The 13,576-nt window shown below is 41.8% G+C and overlaps 1 protein-coding gene across 2 annotated transcripts in view; it reads right to left on the reverse strand.

Moving 5' to 3' along the window:
- The window catches only part of LOC122546367 (cytosolic carboxypeptidase 2-like), a 183,080-nt gene that overhangs the window by 65,098 nt on the left and 104,406 nt on the right, over window positions 1-13,576 (reverse strand). For both annotated transcript variants that reach the window (XM_043685104.1, XM_043685107.1), the window contains exons 4-7: window positions 9,048-9,168; window positions 6,757-6,831; window positions 3,529-3,632; window positions 1,481-1,655 (exon numbers count right to left, since the gene is read on the reverse strand). In XM_043685104.1, coding sequence (XP_043541039.1) covers window positions 1,481-1,655; window positions 3,529-3,632; window positions 6,757-6,831; window positions 9,048-9,168 — 475 coding nt within the window. The remainder of the gene's footprint in view (window positions 1-1,480; window positions 1,656-3,528; window positions 3,633-6,756; window positions 6,832-9,047; window positions 9,169-13,576) is intronic.

The following is a 13,576-nucleotide window of genomic DNA, read 5'->3' on the forward strand; positions in this document are numbered from 1 at the left end:
TCAATACCCCGTCCAATGAAGGCAAGCATACTATATGCCTTCTTGACCACTCTATCCACCTGTGCAGCAACCTTCAGGGTACAATGGACCTGCACTCCCAGACCTCTCTGCCCATCAACTTTTCCCAAGGCTCTTCCATTCATTGTATAATTCGCTCTAGAATTAGACTTACCTAAATGCATCACCTCACATTTGTCTGGATTGAAATCCATCTACCACTTTTCCGCCCAACTCTCCAGTCTAACTACATCCTCCTGTATTCTTTGACAGTCCCTTATGCTTTTTGCTACTCCACCAATCTTCATGTCATCTGCACACTTGCTGATCATAGCAACAGATCATTTATGTATATCACAAACAACAGTGGCCCCAACACTGACCCCTGTGGAACATCACTGGTCACCTTCCTCCATTTTGAGAAATCCCCTTCAACTACTACTCTCTGTCTCCTGTTGCTCAACCAGTTCTTTATCTACCTAGCTAGAACACCCTGCAAACCATGTGACTTCACTTTTTCCATTAGTCTACCATGGGGAACCTTATCAAATGTCTTACTAAAGTCCATGTATATGACATCAACAGCTCTTCCTTCATCTATCAACTTGGTCACTTCCTCAAAGTACTCTATTAAGTTGGTAAGGCACGAACTCCCCTGCACAAAATCATGTTGCCTATTACTGATAAGCCCACTCTTTTCTAAATATAAATAGATCCTATCCCTCATTACTCTCTCTAGCAACTTTCCCACCACTGATGTCAGGTTCACTGGTCTGTAGTTACCCAGAATATCCCTAGTACCCTTCTTGTACAGGGGGACAACATGAGCTACCTTCCAGTCCTCCAGCACCTCACCTGTGTTTAAGGATGCCACAAAGATATCTGTCAGGGCCCCAGCTATTTCCTCTCTCACCTCCCTCAGCAACCTGGGATAGATCCCATCTGGTCCTGAGTATTTGTCCACCTTAATAACCTCTAGCCCAACACATCTTCCCTACTTATGTCAACGTGATCCAGACTAATCAAACTTCTATCTCTAATCACAAGATTCATCATGTTCCTCTCCTCAGTGAACACTGATGCAAAGTAATCATTCAGAATCTCACCCATTCTCTCAGGTTCGACACACAGCCTTCCCTCATCATCCTTTAGTGGACCAATCCTTTCCCTAGTTACCCACTTGCTTCTTATATAAGAATAAAATGCTTTGGGATTCTCCTTAATTCTACTCACTAAAGCTATTTCATGACTCCCTTTAGCCCACTTCATTCCTCGTTTAAGACTTGTCCTACTCTTCTGATATTCCTCAAGGGCCCGTTCTGTTCTTAGCTGCAAGTTAGTGGTAGGGCCCTGGGGAGCATTGTCAAACAGAAAAATATTCTCAGAACGTATTTGAAATTATCTTTTAAAACTAACAATGGTAATGTTGAAGTAATGTTCCCTAGCAACCCGTGAAAACGGTACAGAACCTGAGTGTACTTACACCCTCCAAGCTTGATGCAAGTTTCCAGATTCGAATCTTGACTCAAACATCAGACTGGGAGTCCAGTCCTCTGGAATTGAATGTGGAATTGACAATTTGCTCATTGTCCTCGAGTCAAAAACCAGATGTTTACATCTTGAAGGGATGTTCTGAGCTTGTGAATCACTCAACTCCCCTGCAGTTATTAATGCAGAGAAAATGTCAAAGGTATTATACCAAGTATATTTTTGTAACCAAGTTATCGAGATAAATAATTGCTTTGTTTACAGTTAATGTTCAGCTTCTAAACACAAAAAGCAAAATATGAGATATAAGATAATCCATGTGCAGAAAAGAAGCTCATGGACTTGTAATTTTCCAAAAATCCTTGGATTCAGGAGATGAACTAGACAATTGAAAAGCTGCCAATAAACTCAGAGGGTTGAGAGTCTATGGAACTTCCTGCCACAGAGAAATTGGGGGGTTGAGGGGTGGGGAAGGGGGTTTGAATCATTTTGTTATTTGATGATGAAATTGATAGATTCTTGATCAGTAGCAGAAACGGAGGTTACGGTGAAAATGTTGGAAACTGGATATGAGGAATGTTTGATCAGCCATGATACTACTGAATGGTGGTGCACAGTCTTGAGGGGCGGAATAGCCTACTCCACTTTCTTAGTGTGAGCCTGCAAGATAGAAGGCCAGAAGCATCAATACTCCCAGGATCAATGGTTTTCTTAACATTGCCATAATGTCCCATCCCTAAATTGGAGATTTTTGTCACTTATCTAACTTTCGCTGATTACATATTTAGAAAAGCAAATGGAAGGTTGGCCTTGACTGAAAGTGGGATGGAGTATAAAGGTGGAGACATCTTGATACAACTCCATCAGGCATTGTTGATACCAATGTTATGTGGAATACACATAATATGCAGCACTGATCACCTTACGTAGGGAAAAAATTACATTGATTGGAAGCAATTCAGAGAATGTTGGAATGAAGGCATAGTTTTCTAAGGAAAAGGTTGAGCTACTTCAGTTCTATTTAACAAGTGGAGTTCAGAAGTATGACAGGTGATCTTATTGAATCAAAAGATTTTGAGGAGGTTTGATAGAGTGCTTGCTGAGAGAATGTTATCCATCAGGGGAAAATCTAGAACTAGGGAATATTATGTAAAAATTAGGGATCTTCAATTGAAGGCTGAGATAAGGTGCCCTACAATAGGTAGGAGCTGGTGGTTTTGGGTGATGTGTTAGCATGGATAGAGGTTGGTTAACTGATAAGAAATAAAGAGTTGGAATATGTGAGTCATTATCTTGTTGGCAAAATGTAACTGGTGTCACAGGAATCAGTGCTCAGGCTTCAACTATTAATATATTGAACTATCTGCATGAAGGGATAAAGGTAGGCTAAGTGAGTTGGAAAAAATTGACAGTTGAAGTATAATGTGGAGTAATAGATTGGATCATATTCGAGACTGAATTCGACACTTTGAATTTGCAAGGGAGTCAAGTATTATAAAGTGCAAGCAGGAACTTCTTAAGTGGATAGATTCATTTGTGTTTTGAAACATAGGAACAGGAGGAGCTAGATTTTTTTTCAGTTTGTTCCATCATTTGATTAGGTCATAAATGTATCTTAACTACATAACCTAACTTTACTTGATATGGCTTGATTCTTTTACCTTACAAATATCTATCAATCTCACTTTCAAAAATGTCAATTCACTTAGAACCTACTGTATCTTGTTTTTTATCCTATCTAATCTTTTTGTCATTTTGAAAAGACCTTCATTGAATCACTTCGAAATGCCAAGGCATACTTGCACTGTAAGGCAAAAGTGAGTATTGCAGATTCTGGAGATTAGAGTCACGATTAGAATATTGCTGGAAAAGCACAGCAGGTCAGGCAGCATCCCAGGAGCAAGAAAATCAACATGTTCCTGCTCCTGGGACGCTGCCTGACCTGCTTTGCTTTTCCACCACCGCTCTAATCATAGTTGCACTGCAGTCTTATTGCGAAGAACAGATGGAAAATACTTCTATTTCTGGGAGAAATATGGTCACCTGGTTCAATCTTGTGCCAAAGTGCTTCATTTTCAGGACAGTTTATGATGTGACTTGGGGTTGAACATAATGGACCAAATCCCACAGGCCAGAAAGGATCATGTCTGTGTTGAAATATATAATCAAGATAAAGAGTTATTGCATGCCAATTGAAAGTAATTTGCTGTAAACTATTCCTTATGGAATTATATAAAAATATGAAATGCAATATCATTGATACCTCAAAGTAAACTTTTATTGCATACCTTTAAAAATGCCATGCTAATTAATAGTTTGTAAAGTAATATCCAGAAATGATCTCGGTCTTCATTTTCTGAATTCTCCCTGACCCACTGGGCATTTTCAACAAATGCATATGGCTAAACCATGCATTTGGAAAGGTACTTCTCAATGAACATCCAACAAGAATCGTTCTCCCTCACATGCTGGCCATAAGCATTCATCCAAGGTTTACTTGGTTCTGGGTTTCCTGCAAAAACTTCAGTTCCCTTGCTAGGCTGATTTAGTGATCCCAGTTGAAAGGTAATCAGCTGATCTCATCTCATTTGGTGTTGCCAACACACAAACATCATTTGAATGGGCTTTTTGTGTTCATTTTTGTCTGGAAATGATTAGCGGCCTAGGCAGAACATCTGGAGAATAGTGGAATCTGACTGTTTCTTTTCTGCAGTAATTATAAGCACAGAAGGGGAATATGGTAAATTAAACTTGGTAAAAATGGCCACCTTGGTTGAATGCAGCCTGCCTGTGTTTTTGCGGTAAAAGCAACAATCTTGGTTTGGGAGGTTGGTACACAGCGATACCTAAACCAACATCAAGGATGAAAATGAAAGTAGAATTCTCAGTCATGAGCAGAAATGCCAAGGCTAAACTGAAAAGAATTTACTAACTCTAAATCAGTAAATAAATGTATACCAAAAATGCTCTGTTTTAATTGGGTGCAAGTGATCGGAGGTCTTTTTTTTAACCCTTTGTCACCAAATCCCTTTTAGCTGTAAGGTGAGCTTTACAACCAATAAATAGAAAGATAATTCTAATGTCATGTGCTAAACCTCTGTATATTCAAACTGGGACAGCAAACTACTTTGAGATGATGTTGCTATACATTTACAGAAGTTTTAAGGAAGGACCCAGCAGTGGCATTCACTGTTCGGACAAATGCTAATGACCATTTATTAGTTAATGGATGAAAAGGGGAAGGCCATTTTATTGGCACTGAGAGAAGATTATGGTTAGCCCTACTAACACAAGATCACCAGGAGGCAGCCCTGAAAAAGTCATGAAGATTGTTCTCTGTGAATCTATTTATACTTATTGGTTTTGAAAACAACTACAGTTTTGAGTTGATTTGCTATTTTAATCACTTGGAGGGGGAGGAAGACGAGGAAGGCGTTCTCGTTCTACTCTTCGCTTCATAGGCTCATCGGCTTCAAGGTTGGCATATTCAGCATTTGACATAAATAATGACTAAATTGGACCACTGCAAAGATAGGTGAGCTTTGATACAAGCCCAATTTTCCACGTCCTCTCGCCAAAAACATGGCACATTGTTTTATTTTGTTTCATCAAACATGCCAGCTAGTAAATCCAACAACAGAAGATTTCCTAAATACATCTCCAGTATCCCTTAAAAGTTTAATTTGTTCATGCAGAAATCTTTTCCCAGCCTTGAATAAAGATAAAACTAAAATAATTTAGTTTAAAATTCCCAACAATCTTTTTTTAAAATGTCGTTCAAGGCTGAAGAAGATTTAAATACTTAATCAACATGGCTTTGTGCGTGGGAAATCATGTCTCACAAACTTGATTGAGTTTTTTGAAGAAGTAACAAAGAGGATTGATGAGGGCAGAGCAGTAGATGTGATCTATGTAGACTTCAGAAGGCATTCGACAAGGTTCCCCATAGGAGACTTGTTAGCAAACTTAGATCTCATGGAATACAGGGAGAACTAGTCATTTGGATACAGAACTGGCTCAAAGATAGAAAACAGAGGGTGGTGGTGGAGGGTTGTTTTTCAGACTGGAGGCCTGTGACCAGTGGAGTGCCACAAGGATCAGTGTTGGGTCCACTTCTTTTCGTCATTTATATAAATGATTTGGATGTGAGCATATGAGGTATACTTAGTAAATTTGCAGATGGCACCAAAATTGGAGGTGTAGTGGACAGTGAAGAAGGTTTCCTCAGATTACAAGGGAATCATGATCACATGGGCCAATGGGCTGAGAAATGGCAGATGGAGTTTAATTCAGATAAATTCGAGGTGCTGCATTTTGGGAAAGCAAATCTTAGCAGGTAAGGTCCTAGGGAGTGTGGCTGAACAAAGAAACCTTCAAGTGCAGGTTCATAGTACTGTGAAAGTGGAGTTGCAGGTAGATAGGATAGTGAAGAAGGCGCTTGGTATGCTTTCCTTTATTGGTCAGAGTATTGAGTACAGAGGTTGGGAGGTGATGTTGCAGCTGTACAGGACATTGGTTAGGCCACTGTTGGAATATTGCATGCAATTCTGGTCTCCTTCCTATTGGAAAGATGTTGTGAAACTTGAAAGGGTTCAGAAAAGATTTACAAGGATGTTGCCAGGGTTGGAGGATTTGAGCTACAGGGAAAGGCTGAACAGGCTGGAGTGTCACAGGCTGAGGGGCGACCTTATAGAGGCTTACAAAATCATGAGGGGCATGGATAGGATAAATAGACAATGTCTCTTCCCTGGGGTGGGTTAGTCCAGAACGAGAGGGCATAGGTTTAGGGGTAGAGAGGAAAGATATAAAAGAGACCTAAGGGGCAACGTTTTCACACAGAGGGTGGTACGTGTATAGAGGCTAATACAATTGCAACATTTAAAAGGTATTTGGATGGGGTATATGAATAGGAAGGGTTTGGAGGGATTTGAGCTTGGTGCTGGCAGGTGGGACTAGATTGGGTTGGGATATCTGGTCGGCATGGACAGGTTGGACCGAAGGGTCTGTTTCCGTGCTGTACATCTCTATGACTTCATGCCTTGACACGGTACTGACGCTGGAGACGTAAAATTGATTGTGAAGAGGAGTCGCTGGACTCAAAACATTAACTTTATTTTCTCTTCTTAGATGCTGCAAGACTGGCTGAGTTTCTCAAACACTTTCTGTTTTTGCTTGTTTCATATATCCACTATCTTCTTCTTCATCTTATTGTAAAATTTATTACATTTTCTATCAATAAAAGAATTAACAAAATTAATAGAAAATGGTCACCTGTTCAATGGAATTCGATTGGTGACATTGCTATCACATGAAATCAGGTCTAAAAATCCTTCTTTGGAGTATTTCCTGAAGTTGAAGAAAAATTCTATCATACTCTTGTCTTATACATCCATTCATCACAAGCCACTGGTACATGCAGTAATCATTAGTAACAAACAAACACACTGAAGGGATCAGCATCTGACATGAGCAATGTTTTCTCAGTTGAACATTGCCAGTAGTTTTTAAGCGTAACAAGAAATACAGATGAATGATACAAAACTAGAAAGGGAGTAAATTAGGGAGTAAATAATTATGGTGACAAGGGTCTCACAGGAGCTCTGCGTTAATACCCTCAGGGAAGGACTGCTGAATTTATGCCAAGCAAACCTTTAAATGGCCAGTGATAGATCTCCTTGGGGATTAGGGATACTAAGGGGTGGGAATGTCCCCATCCCGCTAGCCCAGGAGCTGTCAGCTCATCAGATGGTGGCAACTGTAAACTGCAGGCAATACTAACAGTGTGGTCTCATCTACCAGCAATGCATCCAGAGAGAGAGCTATGATTGCTGAGGAACCTAACTTACAGGTGAATAAAGATTAAAGGCTAAGTAAGTGGGCAAAAATGGAATGTAATGTGGGAAAATGTGAAGGTGCTCATTTTGGAAAAGAGAACAAAAGAACAGAATATTATTTAAATGGAGTAAAACTGCAGAACGTTGCAACACGAAGGGAACAAAACACAGATAGCTAGCACACAGGTGCAGCAGGTAACCAGCAAGGTGAGTGGAATGTTGGAGGGAACTTACTTATGGCTCAGTGGTGGTGTCCCTATCCCTGAACTGGGAGGCCTGGGTTCAAGTCCCACCTGCTCCAGAGGTATGTATAACATCTCTGAACTGGCTGATTAGAAAAACAGGCTAAATTAAAAAATTGAAAAACATTGGAACATTGTCCCTTATCTCAAGGGGGTTAGAGTAGAAGAGTTGGGAGGTATTACTGCAACTCTACAAGGTGCTGGTGAGACCAGACCTGAATTACTGTGAGCAGTTTTGGTCTCCTTATTTAAGGAAAGATGTCAGTGCATTAGAGGCAGTTCAGAGAAGGTTCACTGGGATGATCCCTGGTATGGAAGGATTCCTACTGAATGAATGGAGCAGGTGCAAAGAGCCTGCCCCTGTTTGTATTTCTTATGGCCTTATGGTATTATGGAAGAAGTGGGTGTTGGGGTAAATAGCAGGGAGAGAGCCTGCAGAAGGAGCTGGTTCTTAGCAGGTAGCCCCTTTCCCCTTTCCACTGCTGCGTCTCTCCATCATGAACTAAATTGCGACACATCACAGGGAGTCTGAAAGCAAGTCAAGCAGGATTTATTTCTTGAACTTCCAATGCGGTGACTGCCCACACTCTCTGGTCAAACACCAGTGGTGATGGGATGAGGCCATTAACTGGATAATAATTAGGGTTTAAGTTCTAGTTTTGATTGGTTACACGGTGGGAAGGCTGTCTACTAACCACCTCATTCCCAACCTTCACAGGATCACAGAGGTGCATAGCACAGGAGGAGGCCATTTGAACCATTGTGCGTACACCAGCTCATAAATATGCATCCTTATGCCAGTGTCCTGTTTCCTTCCCCAGGCCCTTACAGATTATTTTTATCTTGGTAATCATCCAATGCTGTCTTGAATGCCTCAATTGAATGTGCTTCCATCATATTTCCAGGCAGTGCATTCCATACCCTAACTACTTGCTGAGTAAAAAGTTTTTCCTCATTTCAGCCTGGCTTCATTTGCAAAATCACTTTAAATTTATGTCTTCCTGTTCCTTTTATGAGGAGGGACAGTTTCGTCCGATCTGATCTATCCAGCTTGCTTGTGATTTTGAAATTTCAATCCGATTTCCTCTTAGTCTTCTGCTCTCAAGGAGAACAACCTCTATCTCATCAAATAAATCCTCATAACTGAAGTTCCTCATCCCTGGAAACATGCTTGTCATTTTCTTAAGGCAAAGCAACATAATTGGGGCAGAGGTGTAATGTCAGTGGGGCCAACAACCATCTTCCCAAAAAATTAAATACCCCTCTACCTCCAAATCCAATGCAGGGGAAGGCATTAAATTCCCTCCAGGTCAGTCAGTCAGTCCTGGTGGAACATCCTTAGTTCACTCGTATAAGCAATTCATAGGAATAAAATCACACTTTCTGATAGACAATTATTCCCAATTTTACTTTTTGCGTATTTTATTATTTATTACATTGTAGAACTATTGCACAGCCTCTGGTCAAAGGCGTAATTAAAACATACTTGCATTTCCTGAGCTGCGTTTGGTCCAGGGATGACAATTCTCCATTTTTCATCAGTTTTTTGACAGTTAAATCCTTTGATCTCAGATCAACCTGGCTTCTGTCTTTCAATGTACAGCCTCCTGTTGTGGTTAGAATGAAAATGACAAGGTAAGTGGCAAAATTTGACTTGTCAAAACACATATTCTGCCTCTGGTCAATTCTGAAACTCATAGTTAAATACACCTACGTCCTCACTATCTCCTTAACCTTGTCTAACCTAGTCTGAATTGAATGCATTCCTCCAGTACTGGCCTGTTATGCATTGTTGTCTTTCATTTCCCACCATGTCTTTAGCACTCTTATCCCGAATTTGGTTCACTCCGCATGATATCAAGTAATAGCTGAAGGCACTGTATGCTGCAGAAGCTATGGTCCCTGACAACATTCCGGGGAATAGTACTGAAGACCTGTACTCTAGAATGAGCCAGCATGCTAATCATTCTGGGCATGACTCTGATAATTGGAGAATTTCAGCCCATCCACCCCCAGCCCAAACCTCTCCCTCTTCCTCGCCAATTCCTCTTCACTCCAATTTTACTGGCACTCCTTAATGGTCCACTTGGTCAAATTGTGTCTTGATGTCAAGGGTAGCCACTTTCACCTCCCCCTCTGGATTAGACCAAGGTTATAATGAGGTCAGAAGCTGAGTGGCCAAGCCATTCAAGTACAAGTGAACATCTGGCATCTATCCAGCAATGTGGACAAGTGCCCAGGTATATCCTATCCATAATAAGCAGGATAAATTCAACTAGGCCATCAGTTTGGACTGACCCATCAGTCTAATTTGACCCTCTGTAAAGTATTGGAAAGCATCACCATTAGTGCAATTAACTGTCACTTGCTCAACAATAATCTTCTTGTGGATGCTTCATTTAGCTGACTCTCTCATGATCAATATGCTTAGTGTTACTGGTGACTGAAAACTACGCTGAACCAGCAATATAAGTATAGCGGTTACAACAGCAGGTCAGAGACTCGGAATTCTGTGGCAAGTGACTCACTTCCTATTTCACCAAAGCTCATTCCTGATTTATAATGTGCGATCAGGAGCTTGATGGAATATAGTCCACTTGACTGGATGAGTGTAGCTCCAATAGCTTTGAAGAAATTTGGCACCATTCAAGACAAAGCAGTTTGCTTAATTGTTACCCCATCTGTTACTGTCAAGATTCACTCCGTCATCACCCATGCACAGTGGCATTAGTATTGACCATTTTCAAATGTCCTGCAGCAACTCACCCAGATTCCTTTCATGACATTTACCAAACACACATCTACCACCAAGAAGGCACCCAATACATGGATACGTACCACTTGAAAGTTTTCCTCCAAGTCACACGTCAGCCTGATCTAGAATTATATTGCTGTTCCCTCAATAAATTTGGGTCAATATCCCTCACTAACAATACTCTGGGAGTATCTATATCCCAAGCTGTTTAAGAACACCAACGTATTCTCAAGGACATTTAGCAATGGGTAATAAATGTCTCAACCAGTGATACCCAACATTGCACCAAACTAATTTCTTTGATCAAGGTTCTAGTTATCCGTACTAGTATCTTCTACTTTGGCTTAATATTCACTGATGCTGCTCCTGTGAAGGGTCTTAGCACATTAAAGATTGGACATAAATATATAAGTTGTCGTTGGTTTTGCTGATGCTGGGTTCTAAAATATATTTCATTGTATGATAAAGCTCTGGACGACTATCCAAACAAGTAAATCACCTTCATGCTACACTTTCCTTTTTATTTACACTTTGAGAGAGGTTGGAACCAATTGCAGGAGATTTTTGTGTTCTGGGAAAAATACCTTTTCTAATAGACATCATAAACACTAACCATACACAGGTGTAAACATGACCGCAGTCACAAGGTTGCTTGTGAGAACTAATCATGACGAAACGTAGAGGACCCAGCACAGATCCTTGTGGCACTCCACTGGTCACAGGCCTCCAGTCTGAAAAAAACTCTCTACTACCTCTGTCACCTACCTTTGAGCCAGTTCTGTATCCAAATGGCTAGTTCCTAATCGATCCTTGCCTTTCCAACTACATATACATACTGTCTCTCAGGATTCCCTCAAACAACTTGCCCACCACCGACGTCAGGCTCACTGGTCTATAGTTCCCTGGCTTGTCCTTACTATGCATCTTAAACAGTGGCACCACATTAGCCAACCTCCAGTCCATGCCACCAGGTCCTGGCAGCTTGGACTCAGGAGTCTGTCTGTGTCATTGCCATCTCAATAGTTTTGGGAGATGGTCAGCTGTGCCAAAAGAAGATCAATGACCTTGTGTGGTTTGCCAGGGTAAGGGCAACATCTTCTCTGTTACCTCACACTCATTCTGTCTCTGCTACTGAACACACATCCCACCAAGAGAAGGCTCTGCCACTCTCTATTTCCTTTAATATTTTTCCTCACTTGCCCTCATTCCACCTACCCCACAACTTCCAAACCACTAACCCTGTACGCCATCAGCACTGCCTCCTCACTCTGGTGTAAATACCTTGCCATTGTTTAACCACCTTCACCAGGAGAAAATGTTGTGCCTTCCAATTCCATCTCTCTCAATCCCTCCCTTTATCTCATTAGGCGAGAAGACATCCCACAATAGGGTAGACAGGGCCCGAAAAGGCAGAGGGGTAGTCAATATCTAACTCCTCATCCCCTGTAAGAGGACAATCCTGATGATAACAGAACAAGACTGTCCATGCAGGACGACTGAGGCATCCATGTCCTGCCAACGGAGTAACTCTTCTGTCAAACTTATTCATTACACATCACTTCTAACCATGGCCCTTAATGCTTTCTCTTTCTTTTGTCTCACAGGTACCACCAGTATCTCCATGATGTTGGTAGCAAAACAGAAATCTCCTCCTCTATCTTTGAAGGCAAGAGCACTGAGGCCTCAGATGAACCACTGGCAAGGCTACCCACTCTCCACCAGATCAGACATTGACACATCAGAGGGAACATTAGTTTTAGAAAATTTGGGATCACAATCTGGTGATCACCTCACTGCAACAGCTCCGCAACTGGCTAAGGAAGGAAGGCCCAGGCTGTTCACTCCCAGAGGACTGCCAAATTGCTGAGTAGTGCCAGGTAGGAGAGGACCCTGTGGCATCAGTCATTGGGGAATTCACCAGAGTACACAGGAAGGGATAGAAGCAACAGACAGGTATGCAGGATGCAATGACCCTCATCGCCCAAAGCTGCAGCAGTGCCTACCTCTGGTTATAGCCTAGGCAGGTCCACTTGTCTTGGGCAAGATGACCTGTAGCATGCCTGCGCCACCTAGACATAAACACCCCTCAGGGGCACCTGACCAAACCTTCAAAACCAATTGGCTTCACTGTCAAGAATGCTCCCTCCACAACAACTGAGGAACCAGGGACTACACTAAGATGCTGTGGGAAGAAAAGAATACTGAAGATCTATTCAGGGTATCTTGGTGTAATGGGTAAAAATGCACTGTTCATGAATTCTCCCATTTGTACAAATTGTATCGCATTGAAGCCTAATGTTGTGTCAAAGCAAGATGTCCCTGGATTGACTTTTGTGTTGAGAGCTTGCTGCAGCATCTGGAAATAAGGTGAAGAAGGCATAACACCCTTCTGGCACAATCGTCCTTCATCCTACAACACCCCTATTCCTTTTTTGGTGTCAGTGTCCAAAAATGTTGCTGTGAATAAGTGGTCAGTCATGTCTTGGACAGGGAGGTGCACAGAAAACAGGGGATCAATACTTTAGGGTGGCCAGAGGTTAAGGACCCCACAGGTATAGGTCCTCAGCACTACATGGATCTGTGTATAATGTTTTTATCTTTTTAAAGGGATTCACATTGATGCAACCCCCTCCCTCATACTTTGAGGTTCTTATCCTGCCTTCTCTGAGTGTAGTTGTAGCTATTTCTTTCCCCTGTCGTGTACTTTGCTATTCAAGAATGATGGAAAGCGACAATGAGCACTCTTTGACCAATGGCTTCCAGCATCCATCTCTACATGTTAGTCAGGTCTCAAACATCCAGATTCCCTTTCTGGTAATTTTTCCCATTAACCCTATGGGCTTTCACCTCCCTGGTCCCCAATCAATCCATGTACAAGAGGTCCACATCTGCTCATAGTTCTCCCCCAGCCCCTGGCATATGAGGCAACCAAGCCAGGTATAGCATTCTTGAAGTTAGGGTGTTCCTGACCATAGATTAATCCCCTCTTTTGCATGAATCCCCTACTCTGTTCCCCTCCAACCATTACCATATCTCTCCGTTACAAATAGAGTTGGCCATTTTCACAACAGTCATCCCTCTTGCCCGAGCCTGAAGCCTTCAATTCTGACAAGCAGATTCCTAAGTCTCCTTCCAGTCATTGAGGTAAAAACAATGACTGCAGATGCTGGAAACCAGATTCTGGATTAGAGTGGTGCTGGAAAAGCACAGCAGGTCAGGCAGCATCCTAGGAGCAGGAAAATTGACTTTTCGGGCAAAAA

This window comes from Chiloscyllium plagiosum, chromosome 3 (assembly GCF_004010195.1).
Source record: "Chiloscyllium plagiosum isolate BGI_BamShark_2017 chromosome 3, ASM401019v2, whole genome shotgun sequence".
Taxonomy (NCBI): domain Eukaryota; kingdom Metazoa; phylum Chordata; class Chondrichthyes; order Orectolobiformes; family Hemiscylliidae; genus Chiloscyllium; species Chiloscyllium plagiosum.